The 22,818-nt window shown below is 44.3% G+C and overlaps 1 protein-coding gene across 4 annotated transcripts in view; it reads left to right on the top strand.

The window, feature by feature from the left end:
- MTSS2 (MTSS I-BAR domain containing 2) overlaps nucleotides 1–22,818 on the top strand; it is an 86,510-nt gene that overhangs the window by 37,301 nt on the left and 26,391 nt on the right. For all 4 annotated transcript variants that reach the window (XM_073605648.1, XM_073605651.1, XM_073605652.1 and 1 more), the window contains exons 2-5: nucleotides 15,684–15,745; nucleotides 21,038–21,111; nucleotides 21,596–21,680; nucleotides 22,414–22,505. In XM_073605648.1, the coding sequence (XP_073461749.1) occupies nucleotides 15,684–15,745; nucleotides 21,038–21,111; nucleotides 21,596–21,680; nucleotides 22,414–22,505 (313 nt within the window). The remainder of the gene's footprint in view (nucleotides 1–15,683; nucleotides 15,746–21,037; nucleotides 21,112–21,595; nucleotides 21,681–22,413; nucleotides 22,506–22,818) is intronic.

Consider the following 22,818-nt stretch of genomic DNA (forward strand, 5'->3'; position numbering starts at 1 on the left):
CTCTCTCTCCTCCCCCTCTCCTCTCTCTCTCTCCTCCCCCTCTCCTCTCTCCCTCCTCTCTCTCTCTCTCTCTCCTCTCTCTCTCCTCTCTCTCTCTCCTCTCTCTCTCTCTCTTCTCTCTCTCCTCTCTCTCTCCTCTCTCTCTCCTCTCCCTCTCTCTCTCTCTTTCTCTCTCCCTCTCTCTCTCTCTCTTTCTCTCTCCCCCTCTCTCTCTCCTCTCTCTCTCCCTCCCTCCTCTCTCTCCTCTCTCTCCCCTCTCTCTACCCTCTCTTTCCTCTCTCCCTCCTCTCTCTCCTCTCTCTCCTCTCTCTCTCTCTCCTCTCTCTCCTCTCTCCCTTCTCCCTCTCTCCTCTCTCTCTCTCCTCTCTCTCTCTTCTCTCTCTCCTCTCTCTCTCTCTCTCTCTCTCCTCTCTCCCTCCTCTCTCTCTCCTCTCTCTCCTCTCTCCCTCCTCTCTCTCCTCTCTCTCTCTCTCCTCTCTCTCCTCTCTCTCTCTCCTCTCTCCCTCCTCTCTCTCTCCTCTCTCTCCTCTCTCCCTCCTCTCTCTCCTCTCTCTCCTCTCTCTCTCTCTCCTCTCTCTCCTCTCTCTCTCTCCTCTCTCCCTTCGCCCTCTCTCCTCTCTCATGCTCTTTCATTGAGTCCAGAGCTGTTTTCAAAATCCCTTAAGTTTTGTCTTGCTTTGACATTTTTGGTTGCTAGACAGCCAACTGGCCTTGATTAGCTGGACTCTCTGGCTGCGAGTGTCTAGTCTAGGGATTGGAAACCTCGGCACTTCAGCTGTAGCGAAATTACCAATCCCATCATGCCTCTGCTTCTGGGAGTCATGTCTGCGGCTGTCAGTCTTCTAATGCCTTGCAGTTACAAGTGGGACTTGTAGTTTCACAACAGCCGATGTTGCTTACCCCTGGTAGTCCCTAGGTCCTGGTGCCCCGCTCTAGCATCGTTTGGTTGCTTGACAACCAACAGTGATCTGTGATGGGCCAAACTCAAAGTGCTTCCATGTATGCACCTAGCAGTACCAGACGTGCATCTATATGAGTTACCTATGCTGTTGCCATTTCCCAATAAGGGCTGTTGCATTCAGTAGCCTGGCGAATAGATCAACCTCTGACTATTAATGTGTTGGTAAAAAAGCTTTGCTCTGGCTGTATTTTTGTTATATGCTTGCAGCGTTACCCCCATGGGGGCCGCTTAAAGATACTGTACCCCAATGGTTGCCCTGACCTTGCAAGTCTCCTGACGCCTCTGACACCCTGAGTTCAGACATTTCAGTAAAGAAATATGAATGCAGACACAGAATAGTTCTGATGACACATGTGGATCACAAGGACTCATCTACTTCTTTGTAGTGCGCTAACGTATGTGTAATGTTGCAGGTCAATGTCCATTGCATTAAGGCAGCCTATTCAATATGAATGGGTGACCGATGCACCCTAACGTGTAGCCAGGGGTTGGGCTACAGCAATATGGAAAAGGAGACATTGGGGGGGATTTACTAAAACTGGAGAGTGCAAAATCTGGTGTAGCTCTGCATAGAAACCAATCAGCTTCCAGGTTGTATTGTCCAAGCTTAAAGGGGTTGTAAAGGTTCGTGTTTTTTCACCTTAATGCATCCTATGCATTAAGGTGAAAAAACACCTGTCAGTGACCGCCCCCCCGTTTTACTTACCCGGCCTCTCGAACTTGACCCACGGGGACGCGCTGTCTCTCTTCCCGGGGTTCTCGGCTGTTGATTGGATAGATTGATTGCAGCGCAGCCATTGGCTCCCGCTGCTGTCAATCAAATCCAATGACACGAGCGCCGTGGGGCGGGGCCGAGTCCTGCATTCGGCCTCTATGGATGCCGAATGCTGGACTCAGGAGCTTGCTCGCAAGGTAACCCCCCAGGAGAGCCCTTCTCCTAGGGGGTTATCTGATGTGGGGAGGAGCCATGAGAGCCGTCCAAGGGACCCCAGAAGAGCAGGTTCGGGGCCACTCTGTGCAAAATGAGCTGCACAGTGGAGGTAAGTATGATATGTTTGTTATTTAAAAAAAAAATTTAAAAAACGAACCTTTAGTGTCACTTTAACTGAACAAGCTGAAGTTACAAGCTGATTGGCTACCATGCAGAGATGCACCAGATTCTGAGTGCTTCAGTTTTAGTAAATTCCCCCCATTGCCTTTTATCCTTCTCTTCCTCTGCTGAGATACAGTACTGATCTTATGCTGCATCATTCTCCTCCGACCAGCAGGAGGAGAGCTAATGCCAAACAAGCCCATAGACTTGTATGCAGAGCGCTGAGAATGCTGGGAGTTGTAGTTTGAGACAGCAGCCATATAATGGCTACACTATAATGGTTACACTACAGATCCCAACAGATCCCAACATGCACTGTGCAGTAGGAGGAGTGGAGAGAGGATTCATATTAAACTGTCTAGGAAAGTTTTTCCTCTTGGCACCAAGGGAATTACAGTAGAGAGAGAGAGAGCAACTCTGTCTGTATATTAAAAAGATATTTGTGATGCCTGAATGTACCGCTAGTAACTGTTACCAGTATAATTCACTTATATAGGTCTATTATCAACCTTTCACCATGTTTAATGACAACGTTGTCTTTTTAATGTTTGCTTTGGAAGGTTTACACCGGAAATTGCTATTGTTGTGTTTTGTATAATTATGGTGCTTTTTCTATAATAAAATGTACGGAATTCAACCGTAGTGTCCTGCAGTTGTGGCCTTCTTGGAAGGTTTTTCCTTCCCCTTTCTTATCTGTCTGTATATTTGCCTGAGAGCTGGAGACTATACCAGCAGAGATCCAAGCCTGAGACTGGGAGTGAGGACAGCCAGGGGCAACACAGCACCATCCACATCACAGCACCTGCAGAAGGGAGACTGGAGCGTCCACTCACCCTCTGCTTCCCACTGCTGATTACCGGAGACTTTTGCATAAAGGATAGGGTGGTGACACGAACTTTACGGAAGGAGACAACCAGCCCACATCCCTATATTCATATACACTAGAAGATTTTTTCCTCTTAAGGGGGATTTTAAAGGGCGGAAGTCTCAAACAAAATATAACAGAAAGTATAAAAAATTATCAAAATCTTATTATATCAAAGATTAAAAGTATGACATATATTGAATAGAGAGCAATGAATAAAAGAAAATTGGATGCCAAAATTTACAAATAATGATAATACAACCAGGATATACACGACAAGTCGACAGAACTACACATAACCCCACTGAGGCTGTATCAGCAAGGAGCTAATTGACAGTGCAGGCCCAACGCGTTTCGAGGTTGCGACCTCTTCTTCAGGGGCTGGAGGTGAAGTGTATATCTGTCTAAGGAACAATATTGTAGAAAAAAGACAGAAAGAACACACAATGAAAAATGTTATATATCAAGAATAATACATATATACAACTATTTACATAGCAAAGATGTAGTATAGTAACAAAGAAATGTTCTAACCATGCTATTGTGAGATCGACATCATATGGCATCCAGTTGGGCATAGGGGAGGGAGAGAATGGTTAGCCACCGGGGTCCAAACCTCACACGACAATAGGTATGTACAATAAAATACTCATTAGAGCCCCTCCTCTCAATTTTATTAGGGGGAATCTCTCAATAAATAAACTATTAAAGCACCTCTCTGGGACCAATTTTCTCCATCATACATACCTCATTTTTTGGTCTTTAGCTGATTAGATAACTTCCAACGCAGCTGACGGACGTGACACCCTTTGTGTCCGTTCCTGACCCGCTGGCGGTCTTGGTTTCGCGGCAGCAGCGCTATTATTCGGGTTTGGACCCGGTGGCTAACCATTCTCTGCCTCCCCTATGCCCAACTGGATGCCATATGATGTCGATATTTTTGATATATTTTGTTTGAGACTTCCGCCCTTTAAAATCCCCCTTAAGAGGAAAAAATCTTCTAGTGTACCGGAGACTTTTGGGGAGAGACAGAGGGGGCCCCCTTCTACAGCGAGAGGTCACTGCAGTATTCCCAGGACTGGTGAGACCGCTATTCACCCCTTGCTGATACTGCTGGCAGGGACTGAGCCACTGAGAGCAGGATACCAAGTGTACCCAATCCATACCGCACCCATACTTCACTCTATACCGCACTTAACTCAAAGCTAGACTGTACCTATACCAACCCTATACCACATTATACCAGAAATTTGTTTGCATTATACCAAACCTTTACCACATCTAAACCACATCTACCTTGCAGACAGTATTACGGTGGCAAGGCGGCTTCCCTGTGCAAAATCACGTACAAGTATGTGGTTTTGCACTTCTGGGACCGGGGCACTCACACCGGCCACCCCACTCGTGCTATGATTGGACCCTCCGATTGTTTCTGAGAGAAAACAAGGCAGATCGCCGTTCTGTTAGTAGGGAAGGTAGAGATCCTGTGTTTCTGCTAAGCAGGAACACAGATCTCTGCCTTCCCACAGTTAAAGCACCTCCCCCCACAGTTAAAGCACCTCTCCCCACAGTTAAAGCACCTCCCCCCACAGTTAGCAGGCACTCCCTAGGGTACACATTTAACCCTTTTTCGCCCCTGTAAACCCCTTCCCTGCCAGGGTCATTAGTACAGTGACAGTGCATATTTTTAGCACTGATCACTGTATTAGGCCTAGTTCACACCTATGCAGGTTGCAGTTTGCATATTGCAGGTGCATTTTGCGTTTTTCAATACACATTTTTGATTCAGTGAAGTACCAAAAACCAGAAAAGAGTCCCTGCCCCTTTCCATAAAATGCACAGATGTGAACTACATCCATAGGAAACCATGTTAAATGGACTGTAGTGTGTTTCTGCAAAACTGGAAACGCACTAAAAAATGCATAGGTGTGAACCAGGCCTTAGTGTCACTGGTCCCCAAAAAAGTGTCAAAAGTGTCAGTTAGTGTCCGATTTGTCTGCCGCAGTGTCGTAGTCCTGCTATAAGTCGCTGATCGCTGCCATTACTAGTAAAAAAAAAATCCACAAATATATCCCATAGTTTGTAGACATTATAACTTTTGCACAGACCAATCAATATACGCCTATTGGGATTTTTTAAAAATGTGTAAAAAATATGTAGCAGAATACATATTGGGTTAAATTGATGAAGAAATTAGATTTTTTACATTTTTTTAATTGGATGTGTTTTTATAGCAGAAGGTAAAAAATATTGTTTTTTTTTTTCAAAATTGTCTTTTTTTTGTTTCTAGCGCAAAAAATAATAAACCGCAGAGGTGATCAAATACCACCAAAAGAAAGCTCTATTTGTGGGAAAAAAGGACATACATTTTATTTGGGTACAGCGTCGCACGACCGCGCGATTGTCAGTTAAAATAACGCCGTGCCACATCGCAAAAAATGGCCTGGTCATGTAGGGGGGTAAACCTTTCCGGTAAATAATGTTATTATCTTAGTTAACCCATTTTATGCTTGCATAATTACCAAGGATATAGGATGACAATTGCCTTTACTACTTGGTTGGGTGCCTGTTGTCTTTGATACAGCACTACTACTGAGTACTAAGTGATTTCCTGTGATATTGTAGGTTTGTACACTCAACCTGGTGTGTCAGAGAGGCTGAGGTTCTTGAGAAGGTTGAGGCAAAAAAAAGAGGACTCCTTTTATTCAGGGGTTCCTACGGGGGTATTGCATGCTTAAAGCATGAACTTTTTTTTTTCTTACACGCTGTACAGTAGTGCATTTCAGTGTGCTAAATTGTCGCAGGTTATAGGTGTTACCATAAGGCACAAGAATCCTTAACCACTTCCGGACCGTTGTTACATGTCGGTACTTTGAAGAGGTGTTTTGTTGTTATTGGAGCAGCTAGCCATAACACCGGTATCCTCTTCTTCAGCGGGCGGTCCGCTTCAAGATAAAAGTGGTCTCTGCGGTGGTTTCGCAACAAGATCCCTTTTATCAGCGGCAGGAGAAGGGCCCCCCACCGCATACCGGAGCCGTTGGCAGCGGCGGAGGTGATTGGATGTTGTCCCTTGTGTGATATGGAGACGAGAGAGGGGAAGATGGCCCCCACCCGTCTCCATATCATTGCAGGGCGGAAGCGACGTCAAAACGTCGCTTCCGCCCATAGCTCTTAAAGGGCCATTTTTTTTTTGTATTTTTTTCAATGACAAAATTATTATTATTATTTTTTTATTGCATTTTAGTGTAAATATGAGATCTGGGGTCTTTTTGACCCCTGATCTCATATTTAAGAGGTCCTGTCATGCTTTTTTTTCTATAACAAGGGATGTTTACATTCCTTGTAATAGGAATAAAAGTGACACAATTTTTGAGAACAGTGTAAAAATAAAAAATAAAAGGTAAAATAAATAATAAAAAAAAAAGAAATTTTTTTAAACGTGCCCCGTCCCGACGAGCTCGCGTGCAGAAGTGAATGCATACGTGAGTAGCGCTCGCATATGAAAATGGTGTTAAAACCACACATGTCGGATATCGCCGTGATCGGTAGATTGAGAGAAATAATTCTAGCCGTAGACCTCCTCTGTAACTCAAAACATGCAACCTGTAGAATTTTTAAGGGTAAAAGTTTGTCGCCATTCCACGAGCGGGCACAATTTTGAAGCGTGACCTGTTGGGTATCAATTTACTCGGCATTATCTTTCATAATATAAAAAAATAAATTGGGCTAACTTTATTGTTGTCTTATTTTTTAATTCAAAAAAGTGTATTTTTTCCAAAAATAGTGCGCTTGTAAGACCGCTGCGCAAATATGGTGTGACAAAGTATTGCAACGACCGCCATTTTATTCTATAGGGTGTTAGGAAAAAAAATGTATAATGTTTGGGGATTCTAAGTAATTTTCTAGCAAGAAAACCTGTTTTTAACTTGTAAACAACAAATCTCAGAAAGAGGTTCAGTCCTTAAGTGGTTAAAAAAAATTAAAACCAGTGATGAGCAGAACCTCTGATGGAGAAGCCACCATCGCGCAGACAGTCTTTTAATGCTCACAGATTAGCGTTGATCCTCTCTGACAAGCAGTGGCATTAAACTGGTCATTAGTAAATTTCCCCTTTAGCTAGTTACTGGTGCGCATTAAGACAAGATGGAAGAGTAGAGAAGATGTGTGTATTGAGGTGACGCTGGTGCAGATCGGTATCCAGGACATTCTGCTTGACACATGATAGATGACAATGAGATCTCAGGGGAAAAATTACTTTTAGTGACATCTAACCTGCTGACCTTCACCCCACCCATACACACAAATGATAATCTCCTTCTTCTTTCCAATCACAATCATTCCGAAATCTGACCCCACAAATGCAGAATGATAAGTAATTGATACACTAGACTGAAAAATTGGGACGGTCGGACAGATACAAGGAATGGCGGAATCTATTATAGGGAAAGAATAGATTTATTTAAAGACAAGAGGAGGAGACTAGAAGCAAATATGAATGTGCAAACAGGGAAATTCCAAGGCTGTAGATAACAATAACTAACACATTTCCGGTCTGAAGTTTTTAGACTGAACTGATCAAATGAACTGTCCGCATGTGGGAAAGGGGCCTTTCAGTGAAACAACAGCTTGGGGCAGAATGTATGTACGTGGACATCATGCTGGCTATCTGAAGTGTATAATTGGGTTATCTATGTACATTGCAGAATATTATTTCATTTGTCGCAGATTCTTACCTTTATTCTGATCTAATCTGATCACTGTTTCATCATGTCCTGTTCTCTGTAGGACCATTCCAGTTCATTAAAATGAATAAAAACCAAGCGCTGATGTGGATAGATATGTGTGATATAAATAAATTGTGCTTAAAAATATATATATACCAATATAGTTAGTGCTATGAAAAAATCAGTAAATTAAAGCTGCTATCAATATAGGGTGATCAGATAACCAAACAAATAGTACTAAGTATAAAATTGATGCGCTTTAAATAAATAGTGCACAATATGCTGCTGCGACTAAGCTTAAATCCAGGAATAAAAAATGCATACATGTGAATAAAATAAATACATAATTTGTTAAAATTGCCAAGATAAATCTTCAAATTGGTGATGTGACGGTGAGTATAAATAAAATAATAATGACACTCTGAGTACAATGTCCAGGTAGAGATAAATAGTGGGAGAAAGTAAAAATAATTAAACAGTTCCTTCCCTTAATCCAGATTGATTGACTCACTGGGTTAGATCGTTTGTATCAGGATATTTAGTTTTTCTTGCATCCCACTTCAGCCATTATACTGCTGGTGATTCGGCTCTCAGGATAAAGGTTTTATGCAAAGCAAGCAAAGAAAAAATAGATCATTGTGCAGTGAACTTACTAGATAGTACATAAGCAAAACAGGGACAAGAGATACACTCACAAACTCCCGGTCTATTAGAAGCATTCAAATAAGCAGATTGCAGTCAGCCGCTGTGGACGAGGTTTCCCATAGAGAAACAGCTGCTGTTAACCTTCAGGTGTATTGCAGCACTGAACGTCCTAAGCTCCTCCCATGCGTTACATCACTGACACGTGACTTTTTCAAGGAAAAAAGTTCCTTGAAAAAGTCACGTGTCAGTGATGTAACGCGTGGGAGGAGCTTAGGACGTTCAGTGCTGCAATACACCTGAAGGTTAACAGCAGCTGTTATAGTTATTTTATTTTTCAGGGAGACTCTGGCCTGTCAAACAAACGTCACAGACACATAGAAGTACTGGTCATTATTGCGGTGCTGCATGGGGGGTTTCAGTTGGCGATCTGGGCTGATGCAGATCTCCCTGGGGGGGGGGTTGCAGCGGAGGGTTCTCAGGGGTGGTAGAAGTTAATGGGGGTGTTGGAGGTCACTGCGACTGGCTGAGACTTGTTGTTCCCAACCAAATTACTACCATCATGTAATCATTCTACTGACACAGGGGGTAGATCGAGGGTCTGCGTGGGTGGGTCATGCATCCATTCACGATGGACGTCTTTTATTCAAGTATCACTCCACGTGGGTGTTTTATGTGAAAGATGTGAATCTGGCCTCTCTTCTGATAGCATCTCAGGATGTCACAGAAAACAAGTCTTACGTTTGCAGGGAGGTTTTGGTTGTGCTAAAAGCCAAAGATCCAAGGCTCAACCGCAAGCTCAGTGTGGCGGAATTTGTGCTGGCTTTTGGCATCTTCGGAGACATTATCTGTGCGGTTAGTCCTGACAGGAGGGTGGAATTGGACTTATATTTACACAAAGTGGTAGATCTAGCGCACAAATACGGGGGGGGGGGGGGGTGCATATTCTACCATTATCATCAATCTTTCTCAGCTAAGGTGGCGGCCACTTGGGCACAGTTCCAGGTAGTAATGTGTTGGAGTAATGTAGACATAGAACTTTTTTGCAGGCATTTCGCCAATCAAAAGTCCCCAGTGTGTAGTATTTTCCAGTCCTCAGCGCATACTTCGGCATGGTGTCCTATATTTGAGGCCCCTGGTCAGTCAGGGATCAGCAAGCAGGTGGCCTCCACAGGACCTTCTGGGCAGGTGGATAAATTGGGCAGGCCCATCCATTATTTGGGTAAGGTGCAGGTGTGTAACAATTTCAACCATTCAGGGTGCAATTACAACCAGTGCATGTTTGCTCCAATTTTTTCAGGGCTCATCCTAAATCCTCCTGTCTGGTCAAGCCCTTTAGTTCTTTGTGACTAAGCCAAGTCAATATTTGCGCACTAGGGGCTTATTTAGAAGGTCACCCATCCTTGGGTTTCAGACAATTCCTGTTGGATGGTTTCTCAGTTGGGTTTCATACAGGCTTAATCACGCTGCCAACAGAGTCGTTCGAATGTAGGAATCTTTTGTCTGCAGACAATCATGCTTTGATAGTGGATGAGCTGCTGGAAGCAGAAGTGATCAGAGGATTTGTAATTGGTCCTTTTAGTTCATCACCATTTGGCATGTGGAGGGTCAGCCCCATTGGGGTAGTTTGTGGAAAATCATCTAATAAATATCCTTTAATATACGACTTGTCCGCACCTCATTCTTCACACATTCCTAGTCTCAATTCACTGATTCCCTTGGAGGAATTTTCTTTAAAGTATTCATCAGTAAATTCAGCCATACAGCATATTCTGCAGTTGGGCAGGGGGACTTGGTTGTCTAAAGCAGATATTGCCAATGCGTTTAAACTGCTTCCTATTAGTCCTGCTATTTGGCAATGGCACGGCATTAGATGGTGTGATCGTTACTACTTCGCCACTAAATTAACCTATGGGTCAAAGAGCAGTTCTTGTTTGTTTAATATTTTTTCCCAGGCACTCCATTGGGTTTTGGGCAACTGAAAAGGTTGTCAGGGTATTGTGCATTACCTTTATGATTTTGTGCTCTTGGAGGACCCTGGTTGGCCACCTAATAGTTTGCAGTGACTTATGCAGCGTACACACGGTCGGACTTTTTAGACCGGACTGGTCCGACGGACGCAGACGGACCAAATCTGGCAGACAATCCGATCGTGTGTGGGCTTCACCGGACCTTCAGCGGACTTTTCCAGTCGCAAATCTGACGGACTTTAGATTTGGAACATGCTTCAATCTTTACGTCGTAACTCCGCCGGACCCAGAAATCCGCTCGTCTGTATGCTAGTCCGACGGACAAAAACCGACGCTAGGGCAGCTATTGGCTACTACCTATCAACTTCCTTATTTTAGTCCGGTTGTACGCCATCATGTACGAATCCGTCAGACTTTTGTGTGATCATTTGTAGGCAAGTCCGTTTGTTAGAAAGTCCATCGGAAGTCCGCCAAAAGTCCGTCGAAAGTCAGTCGGACAGGCCATCGGACTTTTGTTGCTGAAAAGTCCGACCATGTGTACGCGGCCTTACTGAACTTTTTGCAGAGTTAAATATTCCACTGGTTGCTCGCAAGCTGGAAGGTCCAGCCAACATAATTAATTTTTTGGGTATCACGCTCGATTCAAATCGTATGATTGCAAGTCTGCCCAGGGAGAAGTTGGTTAGGATATGTCAGACGATTCATTTGTTCGTCCGATCCGCAGTCTGCTCGAAGAGGGATTTACAGTCACTCTTGGGCATGTTGAAACATGCAATGGGGATTTTTCCACAGGGTGGGTCTTTTGTGTCTAGATTGTTGGCCCTTTTACCCCTGGACGGTGACTACAAGCTGACACACAAGCTGATCTGGTCATGTGAGACCAGTTCCTGCGTGACTAGAATGGCACTTCTTTGTTTATTCCTCAGCCAACGAGTGAATTGGCCAGGGTATTTTCAGATGCAGCTGCGTCAGTGGGGTTTGCAGCGATTTTTGGTGTAGAATGGCTGGCCAGCCATTGGCCCTTGGAGGTTTTCCGAATGCCCAAGTTTGTGCAGACTTAGGCATTGTTTGAAGTCTACCCAATTTTGGCGGCAGCTGTCACTTGGTGACCAGGTTGGTCAGGAAGTTCGGTAATTTTCTTCACTGACAATCTGGCCACCGCCAAGTTTATCAATAAAGGCAAGTTGGGGTCTCTGATCATCATGTCCTTCATGCGCAGTTTGACTTGGCTGAGGTTGACATACAAATTCAATCATACCAAATCAATTTTTCTTGCAGCATCCGGAAGCAGAGCGGGTGGGCAAGCCGGTTCCTCCGTATTCCCTGCTGATCATGAACTAACCATGTTCTGGACACAGGCGATCGATTTAGCCAACAAGACTCTATCCACCAATGCATTCAAGGCATACACCACCGGTTGGAAGACATTTCACATTCTTGACTCAACATCCTTGTAGTTGTCCGTGGGACATTAAGTATGTGATGGCATTTGCGGCATATTGCCACAGCGAGTTGGCGTTATCCCCTAGTACCATTAAATTGTACCTATCAGGCATTCAGCATTGCAGGGCCCTAGAAAACTCTGTTAGTCCGTCCATTTTGGCTGCTCACCCTCTCAAGGCCATGTTAAGGGGTATTCAAAGGTCACAGGGACAGGCTCAGGTATCAAGACTGCCAGTTACCGGCCAGATGGTCCGGAAAATTTCAGACATCTTGTCATCGTCCCCTTTTGGTATAGGTCCCAGTTTGGTGCTCAAGGCAGCTATAAATTTGAGTTTTTTTGGCTTCCTCAGACCTGGGGAAGTTTTGCAGGTTAGTCGTCATGCTCCTTTCCTGGTCAAAGGCAGTCTTAACAGGTGCGCTGATCATTACACTCTACATCTTAATAACAATAAGAATAGACAGTTGGGTCAGGGTTTCGTGGTGAAATATTATAGTACCAACAGCAAGAGGTGTCCGGTTGATGTACTTGACTCACTTTCTAGTTTATTGGCAGCATCCCCGCTGGACAGTCCTTTGTTGCAGTTTCCCACAGATCCTTTGAAACAGTTTGTGTCACATGTCAGGATCTTGATCGCAAAGTTAAACCTAAATCCAAAACTTTTTCCGGACATTCGTTCAGGATCGGGTGGCATCTGCGGCTTCTAAGCAGGGGGTCCCTTCTTTCATCATTAAATATATGGGACGGTGGATTTCCTCCTGTTTCGGCAGGTATATACCAGAACCCCATACGAAAGTCATTTGGGCATTCGCTTCTTTGTTAGATTGATCATTGTTACCCAATTTTCATTAAAGCTTTCATTTCAATACATACCTACTCGTGTGTCTTTTGCCCTCTTTTCAGGTATACTGACCAGCCAGGCCAAGGCACAGTGCAGGTCTTGGTAAGTTAGGGGTTATCATTTCAATATGAAGACACTGACTACAAGTTGGCCTGCGGCCAGCCTGAAATTGTAGGAGGAGTCTGGGGCTATATAGCCCTCCTCCCCTGGCAGGTCCAGTGCTGGCTCGTTCTCCTGGCTCCCACCCACCCGGTTCCCCCAATAACTTTTCATTCTCAGTTTTCATACATTCGGGGTATGCCCTCTTTTCAGGTATACTGAGTCTGACCAGCCAGGCCAAGGCACACTGCAGGTCTTGGTAAGTTAGGGGTTATCGTTTCAATATGAAGACTCTGACTACAAGTGTATGTTACAAAGTAGAACGGAAAGTGTATTATGAGTATAGCACCGCCTCCGAAGGAGCCGATTGGTAATTTTTGGGCTCTCTGTTCTACGCCTCACCTCCAAGAATGGCCTCAGCCCCTCTGGCACACCTGGTTAGTTATAAAATTTCTGCAAACACTTTCAAGAATGCAAGTGAAGAAAGTACCAATATCCTGGCTGTCGATTGATATCAGAAACAGACAGACACAACTGGTAGTGATAAATGAGCTGAATATATTATCATGGTTTAAAGCATATACCGTAGAAAATGTACAACACGTTTAAATCTTGCTGTAAATAATTAATATATTAGAAAAGATACATATATATATATATATATATATATATATATATATATATATATATATATATATATATAGGCAATAGTGAGTCAGTTAAGTCAATAGCATTCCTTCAGTATTGCAGCAGTGCTGTGTGACCCCAATGAATGGGGTCCTTTTTTCCAATCAACAGATGATTGGAAAAACGGGAAAACGGGAAACAGATGATAAAAATCCCCCTAGTCAATAATCTCGTGTTCTGTGAGAGTAGTTAATCCATTCACCAAGCGATACACCACGTGCTGGGATCCCCAATGAAAAACTCACTGACCCGAAATTTAACCAATATGAGCCTTGGTCCAGCACACAGCACAGCTCTCCCTGGGGATGATTTCAGCCTTTTACCTACTGACATCTGGTGGTCGTTTGGAAAGTGGTGCAGACCAACTAATACTAATCAAGGCTCATATTGGTTAAATTTCTGGTGAGTGAGTTTTTAATTGGGGATCCCAGCACGTGGTGTATCGCTTGGTGAATGGATTAACTACCCTCACAGAACACGAGATTATTGACTAGGGGGATTTTTATCATCTGTTTCCCGTCTTTGCACTTTATGAACTTGATTGGAAAAAAGGACCCTATTTATTGGGGTCACACAGCGCTGCTGCAATACTGAAGGAATGCTATTGACTTAACTGACTCACTATTGCCTATATATATATATATTACCTATTATTTAAGCGGCTGCTATTTATTCATTCATGTGTTCATTTATATATATGCTATATATACTGTTGGGTATATCGTTCTAAGCGTGGAGCATTGTTGTGGATAGGGCGGGTACATACAACATTCATCTTGACATATTAGAAAAGATACCCTTCAATGCTTAGCAACTGTAAGTATAGAAAAGGCAGTAATCTATATGCCCTTAACACAAGCGCTGAGAGGGAGGAGAGAAGACTGGTCAACTTCTCAGCTCCTTCTGGGCTGCAAACACCCTTGAGAGGTACTCATACAAAGAAAAGAATGGGTTACACAAGTACAGTAAGCATAATTCTGTAACGTTATAGGTCCTGAGGTGAAGAATTGTAGTGTCTTCTGCTAGCAAACGGTGGGGCCCTTGTTTTAAGAGTAGGTTTAAACAAGCTCGCATGGAGCAGTAATCATCTAGAATGTTCCATTGGGTAGACATTTTAAAAGGACAAACTACTAGAGATGGCAACTCCAAACAAGCATTCTTTGACACTAAAAAGGGAAATTGGTGTCTTCATGCAGTGTCAGTATGGTGTCAAGAAGGATGTTGGGTTTACACCCGCTCACCAGTCCTCTGTGTGATGACACAACGATAGTTCCAGGTGCTGGTTCAGGCTCCTGATGCTCCTAGCAAAGTTATAAGGCACTGGATCTCTTGCTGATGGCCGATCGAGATGACTGGTAGCAAAACTCACAAGGTGAACAGGCAGCGGCCAACCTGATACCCGGATGGGTATCTCGATCTCTGATAGGCGTGGGTCGTCTCTGCTGAGCTGAGTGGTGCTGGGCTGCTGAGTAGGGTCCCTGGACTAAATAAATAGTGGACCATGTGGCTGTCTCTGCTCCTGGCTCCCCTCAGGCGTCCTCACTCCTCCGTCTCCAGGCAACACTCTCCTGGCAGTCTCTGGAAAAGATTGGCTTTCTCCCCCTCTGATGCTGCCAGAGTCTCTCTCTCTCTCTGTCTCCTCAATCTCAGTGGTTTTCCTCACACCTATCACCTCACCACACTCTCTCTGTCTCCCTCTCTTTCTCCTCAGACCGCTCTCCTTATTCTCCTCACAGACTCTTTTTTTTGGGGCTTCAGGATATCCCTCCTCCTCTGTTGGGGCACACAGTCCCTGGTGTCAGCGTGTGTCTCTCTCCTCACTCTGGCACCTCAGTTCCTTCCCCTCAAACACTCCTCCTCTCCTCACTGTTAAGTGTCACTGTGTCCCAGCAAAGGACTTTTTTTTATTGAGCCTTGGTATCTCCCTCTCTTTTAAGCAATCTCCTCTGTCTCCTAGGCAGCACTCTCTCTTGCTTTTACCTCAGTACTTCCCTCTCTTCTGTCCCTTCAGCACTTCCTAAAACTCCCCTTTTTCCCCCAGTGTTCTCTCGCTCTCTCTCAGTTTTCTGGAAGAACCAGTCAGCATCTCTCTGTCTCCATCTTGTGGCCAAAAGGAGAAATCACATTACAACATGCCTGCTACACGAGTATAAGATATAAAGGATATAAAGTAGAGGAACGGGAAGTGGAATATGTGTGTATGATACCAATTAAAATGGGAGGTGTGATACAAAGTAGAGGAACGAGAGGTGTGATGTGTCAATATGGTACAAAGCATAATGTTTCTTTGCTCTGTATATGGAGGATTTTTATTATTGTGTTATATTAACCCTGTATCTCTGTATTTCTGTCTCTTCCAGACCTCCTACCCCATCTGGGAGGACTTCAGCTCCAAAGCCACCAAACTGCACTCCCAGCTCAGGTGAGTCCCTTATCTCAGTATACTGTCCCACCCTATGGGCTCATTGAAAGGGATCTATAAGCTGTAATGTATTGTGGCTTCAGAAATAAAAACAATTTTGATAATAATATAATATCAATGAAGTTACAAATAGACTTGTGTAGAAAAAAGTTTTTTTTTTTTTTTTGCCAAATCTGAGAATTTCTTTATGGAAACTCAGAATGCAAAATTTACCAGGTTCTTTGACAACCTACAAATACCATCCCGGATTTCAGTTTTCAGTGTGTCTGAAGGAAGAATTACCCCAGACAGTCTGCTCTGTCCACAGCAACCAGTCAGAAGCTTCCTTCCAATTGCTGATGCTGTACTGAGTGACTTCTTGGATGTATTCCCCGGGGGGGGGGGGGGGGCATAAATCTGATCAGAACATCATAGGGTGATCTCTGTTATACAGATACCTGAGAGATGGCATGGTGAGAGGCACTGGAGAAATACTGGGCTGCCACTGCTGAAGTCTGTATATATTTATGGACCTTGCTTTGTGCACTGGTTAGGGTTGCCACCTCATCCCTTTAAAACCGACCACATATGAATTACACAGGTTCTGTGGCTGATTAAGGTGGTAATTAAACTGACTTGGTGCCTTATCTGCATTAAATTAGCCTCAGAACCTGCGTATTTGATATGTGTCCAGGTTTAAAGGGAATCTTAGCACTGGTCCAAATCATTTGGTGGAGGGGGGATTATGGTATGGGGTTGTTTTTCTGGGGTGGGGCTTGGCCCCTTAAGGCGTCAGCATACCAAGACATTTTAGACAATTTCATGCTCCCAACTTTGTGGGAACAGTTTGGGGATGGCCCCTTCCGGTTCCAACATGACTGTGCACCAGTGCAGAAAGCAAGGTCCATAAAGACATGGATGAGTGAGTTTGGGGTGGAGGAACTTGACTGGCCTGCAAAGAGTCCTGATCTCAACCTGATAGAACACCTTTGGGATGAATTAGAGTGGAGCCTGCGAGCCAGGCCTTTTGACCAACATCAGTGCCTGACCTCACAAATGCGTTTCTGGAAGAATGGTCAAACATTCCCATAGACACACTCCTAAACCTTGTGGACAGCCTTCCCAGAAGAGTTGAAGCTGTTATAGCTACAAAGGGTGGGCCAACTCAATATTGAACCCTACGGACTAAGACTGGGATGCCATTAAAGTTCATGTGTGTGCAAAGGCCGGCGTCCCAATACTTTTGTCAATATAATGTATATATATATATATATATATAGTGAGTACACCCCTCATATTTTTGTAAATATTTTATTATATCTTTTCATCTGACAACGCTGAAGAAATTACACTTTGCTACAATGTAAAGTAGTGAGTGTACAGCTTGTATAACAGTGTAAATTTGCTGTCCCCTCAAAATAACTCAACACACAGCCATTAATGTCTAAACCGCTGGCAACAAAAGTGAGTACACACCTAAGTGAAAATGTCCAAATTGGCCCAAAGTGTCAATATTTTGTGTGGCCACCATTATTTTCCAGCACTGCCTTAACCCTCTTGGGCATGAAGTTCACCAGAGCTTCACAGTTTGCCACTGGAGTCCTCTTCTACTCCTCCATGACGACATCACTGAGCTGATGAATGTTAGAGACCTTGCGCTCCTCCACCTTCCGTTTGAGGATGCCCCACAGATGCTCAATAGGGTTTAGGTCTGGAGACATGCTTGGCCAGTCCATCACCTTTACCCTCAGCTTCTTTAGCAAGGCAGTGGTTATCTTGGAGCTATGTTTGGTGTAATTATCATGTTGGAATACTGCCCTGCGACTCAGTCTCCAAAGGGATTGGATCATGCTCTGCTTCAGTATGTCACAGTACATGTTGTCATTCATGGTTCCCTCAATGAACTGTAGCTCCCCAGTGCCAGCAGCACTTATGCAGCCCCAGACCATGACACTCCCACCACCATGCTTAACTGTAGGCAAGACACACTTGTCTTTGTACTCCTCACCTGGTTGCCGCCACACACGCTTGACACCATCTGAACCAAATAAGTTTACCTTGGTCTCATCAGACCACAAGACGTGGTTCCAGTAATCCATGTCCTTAGTCTGCTTGTCGTCAGCAAACTGTTTGAAGAGGCTTCCTTCTGAGATGACAGCCATGCAGACCAATTTGATACAGTGTGCGACGTATGGTCTGAACACTGACAGGCAGCCCCACCCTTTCAACCTCTGCAGCAAAGCTGGCAGAACTCCTACATCTATTTCCCAAAGACAACCTCTGGATATGAGGCTGAGCATGTGCACTCAACTTCTTTGGTCGACCATGGCTAGGCCTGCTCTGAGTGAAACCTGAGTGATAACACCAAATTTAACACACCTGCTCCCCATTCACACCTGAGACCTTGTAACACTAACGAGTCACATGACACCGGGGAGACAAAATGGCGAATTGGGTCCAATTTGGACATTTTCACTTAGGGGTGGACTCGCTTTTGTTGCCAGTGGTTTAGACATTAATGGCTGTTTGTTGAGTTATTTTGAGGGGACAGAAAATTTACACTGTTATACAAGCTGTACACTCACTACTTTACATTGTAGCAAAGTGTAATTTCTTCAGTGTTGTTACATGAAAAGATATAATAAAATGTTTACAAAAATGTGAGGGGTGTACTCACTTTTGTGAGATACTGTATACACAGTACTGTGCAAAAATCTTTGGCAGGTCTAAAAAATGCTGTAAATGGAGAATGCCTTCATAAATGGAAGTGTTACTAGTTTATTTTTTGTCAGTTAACACAATAGAAAGTAAATGAACAGAAGAGAAATTCAAATCTAGTCAATATTTGGTGTGACCACCCTTTGCTTTCCAACCAGCATCAGTTCTTCTAGGTACACTTGCACACAGTTTTTGAAGGAATTTGGCGGGTAGATTGTTCCATCTTGAAGAACTAAGCACATATCTTCTGTGTGTGGCACCCTCTTAGAGTGCTAGGAAAAGTTAGAGTTAGTTGTGTTTTTCAATAGGTTAATTTAGTTGCCACACTGTAGTCAGTGTGACTGTATTGGTTTGGTAGGTAAAAGCATATTATGCTCACTGTATTCAGTGAAGCTGCAATCTGCTAGTTAGGTCTGCTCAGTGTGTTCAGCCCCTGTCAATCTGGTCTATAGCTTCCACTGTATCCAGGGAACTGGAGAAGTTGCTGGATGATAGGTGTGGAGCTATGCAGATGGCAGCATAAATATTGATTCAGCCCTGGCCTATCCCAGAAAGGCAGGCTCTGATGGCATGATGGGAGACTGTATTTATTCTGCGAACACACTGAGCTTAGTGTCTTTTTCCAGAGTGGATTAGTCCAGCCTGGGGGGCACGCTGCCCTCTCAGGTGGAAGCTGCTGTTGGTGATACCTCAGGTGAGCAACCTGAGGGGCTTGCATGCTGAGACCCAGGACTGAGGCTGACTGAGGGGGGCTATCTGCTGAAGATCTGGTCTGCTTGGAAGTTGGATGGAGGCTACCAGCTGTCCTTGGGCCTTGTGAGTATAGACGCTTGAGAGATCTTGGGGACCTTTGTGCTTTTGCTACCCATCAGGTACTATATAGGGCACACTGGCTGGTGTCCTGAAAAGCTTTGTCTACCTAATCTCCTACTTAAAGGGACTTTGCTCTTGTGGCTCTAATTACTACTACTAAGCTGAAGTCTACTTTTTGTTTCAAGCCCAGACTTTAATATAGCATGTCCTGAAGAATACCTAAGTCCTCAGTTGTACATAGTTCTTGGAGAAACCCACCACTATTCTCAACTCTGTTCAAGTTCTTCAAAAATAAAAACCACAAAAACCACATCTCCTAGATTGGTTATTGAAGAAATGTGTGAATGAGCCTGTGTGCCTGGCTGCGGGGCAAAGCCTGTGGGGAAGACCTGGACAGTAATCCTGCAGCTCCTATAGGAGTAGCACTACATGTGGATATAGGCTTCCTCAAATCCTTCTGTCTCTTTATGTAACCCCAGAGAGACTCAATGGTGTTGAGACCAGGGCTCTGTGGGGGCCAAACCATTACTTCCAGGTCTCCTTGTTCTTCTTTACACTGAAGATAGTTCTTAATGACATTGGCTGTATATTCGAGGTCGTTTTCCCGCTGCAGAATAAATTTGGGGCCAATCACACGCCTCCCTGATGCTATGGTATGATGGATAAGAATCTCCCTGTATTTCTTAGCATTGAGGACACCATTGATCCCCAAATTTTTTCTGCAGAAGGGCAACAACTCCAAAACATACAATCAATGTCATTAAGAACTATCTTCAGCATAAAGAAGAGCAAGGAGCCCTGAAAGTAATGGTTTTGCCCCCACAGAGACCTGATCTCAACATCATCGAGTCTGTCTAGGATTACATGAAGAGACAGAAGGATTGGAGGGAGCCTACATCCGCAGAAGATCTGTGGTGAGTCCTCCAAGATGTTTGGAACAACTTACCTGCCAAGTTCCTTTAAAAACTCAAAAAAATTAAAAAAACTGTGTACAAGTGTACCTAGAAGAATTGATGCCGGTTTGAAGCCAAAGGGTAGTCACACCAAATATTGATTTGATTTAGATTTTTCTTCTGTTTGTTCACTTTGCATTTTGTAAATTGATAAAAAAAAAAAAAAATGTAAATATATATTTTTAAAAACATTCTTACATTATAGTCATTTTTCACACCTGCCTAAACCTTTTGCACAGTACTGTATATGCATATGCCATTATCTGTATACAAGTGCCAGGTCAGGAACATGGATTGCATTGAATCCAGAGGAATAGTTTTACAGGGGTACGCCCCATACTCTCTGACCATCTGTGTGTTTTTGGGGTAAGCCCCACACTCTAACCCTCTATGTGTTTTTGGTAATACACACCATACTCTGACCCTCTGTGTGTTTTTTGGAGTATGCCCCATACTGTGACCCTCTGTGTGCTTTGGGATAGGCCTCATACTCCGACCCTCTGTGTTTTTGGAGTACAACCCCTCTGTGTGATTTTGGGGTATGCCACGTACTTTGGCCCTCTGTGTGTTTTTGGGGTATGCCCCATACTTTGGCCCTGTGTGTGTTTTTTGGGGTATGTCACATACTTTGGCCCACTGTGTGTTTTTGGGTTGTGTCCCATACTTTTGCCCTCTGTGTGTTTTTGGTGTATGCCCCATAATATGACCCTCTGTGTGTTTTTTGAGATACGCCGCTTACTCTGATCCTTTGTGTGTTTTTGGGGACACCCTGCATGCTTCCTCTTTATATCTTGTGGCTCTATTACTGACACATTCTCTACTCCCACAGGACCACAGTGCTGGCTGCTGTTGCCTTCCTCGATGCCTTTCAGAAAGTGGCAGACATGGCGACCAATACTCGCGGTAAGGGAATATTTCCTTTAAATCGGTGACACAGAGAGCGGTCTCTTATATGGAAGTCCATCGTATGCAGAGATGGATAGATGCAGGCACAATAACCAGGCTGGACAGATTAGGAGTTCAGTATCCAGTCAAGCAAACTCTGTAATGAGGCATCATTATCGCATGGCATATGTGTTGTGCTATACTGCAGGTGCCAGATACTATACTCTGAGCATAGGGGGAACTCTACATGATTGACACCATGCCATACAAAGTTCTGTGGGTCAGTTTACATTGGGTTCTACCACGTGTTACTGCAACGCACAGGTGTGAAGCTAAGTGCAATATTCCAGCTAAACCTCTATAGACATTTCCTGATGTCTGGGTCCCCACTGAGGAGGGAAATCGCCCACAGAAGGAGAAATCTTTTAGCATAATGATTGCACAATTAATGAGACTCATCGGGAGATTTAGACTTCAAACCAATTTTCTAATTCTTTCACAGGAGCCACACGTGACATCGGATCCGCACTGACCCGAATGTGTATGAGACATCGAAGCATCGAGAGCAAACTTAGACATTTCACCAAGTGAGGAGCTTAGATATACAGATATATTCTGTGAACCACATCTGCCCTGCCTGACAGGAGACCCCCATAATCCGGTCAGAGACTTCCCCCATAACTGGGCCAGATTCCCCCTTAACCTGACCAGAGTCCCCCTACAAGCAGGCTTGAGGTCCTCCATAACCTGACCAAAGACCCCCTCCCCATACCTGTACCAGAGTCCCTCCAGAACCTGACTAGAGACCCCCCATAACCTGATAAGATACCCTTCATAACTGGGCTGGAGACACCTCCCCCCCCATAATTTGACCACAGACCTCCCCCCATAACCTGACTGGAGTGTCCTCCATAATCTGACCAACCACAATGGCAGCTCAAGAGCCACAGTGTCCCGTGATGTCTGGATTGCTGCTCTCTGACCAATTCTAATGTCCTGTTATTATAAAACTGACCCCATCCAACATCTAACCCTGGGGTATTACCTGACTTTCTATAACTGACTGCACCCCCATCCTGGGTATTCTATGACCACATCCTCATCCTGAGTATTCTAAAACTGACCACACCCCGCATCCTGAGTATTTTATAATTGATGGCTACCCCATCCTGGGAATTGTATAACTGACCACACCCCCATTCTGGGAATTCTATACCTGACCACAACCCCCCAACCTGGGTATTATATAACTGACCACACTCCCATCATGGATATTATAGAGCTGACTACACCTCTCCCTCTGTTTGATCTCTCTTGTAGCGCTCTCATGGAGAGTCTAATAACTCCTCTCCAGGAAAGGATCGAGGACTGGAAGAAAACCGCAAACACACTGGACAAGGAGCACGCCAGAGGTGAGCCAACTGCACAATTACCACTCCATCAGGGACCACATTACTCTATTTGGCATGGGGCTCCCATGGTCAGAGACCACATTTCTGTACCCTTACAAAGTCCCACTTAGAGGAAAACAATGTTTCTAGTATATAGGTTTACAGGGATGTGGGCAAGCAGTCTTCTTCCCTAAGGCTACCGTCACTACCCTCATTTACATTTCTGTATTGAGGACAGAGCTTCCAAGGTCAGGGACTGCATTGTGGTGTTCAGGACAGAGTTCAACCACATTACTCTATTTGGCATGGAGCTCCCATGGTCAGAGACCACATT

This window comes from Aquarana catesbeiana, linkage group LG11 (genome assembly GCF_042186555.1).
Source record: "Aquarana catesbeiana isolate 2022-GZ linkage group LG11, ASM4218655v1, whole genome shotgun sequence".
Lineage (NCBI taxonomy): Eukaryota > Metazoa > Chordata > Amphibia > Anura > Ranidae > Aquarana > Aquarana catesbeiana.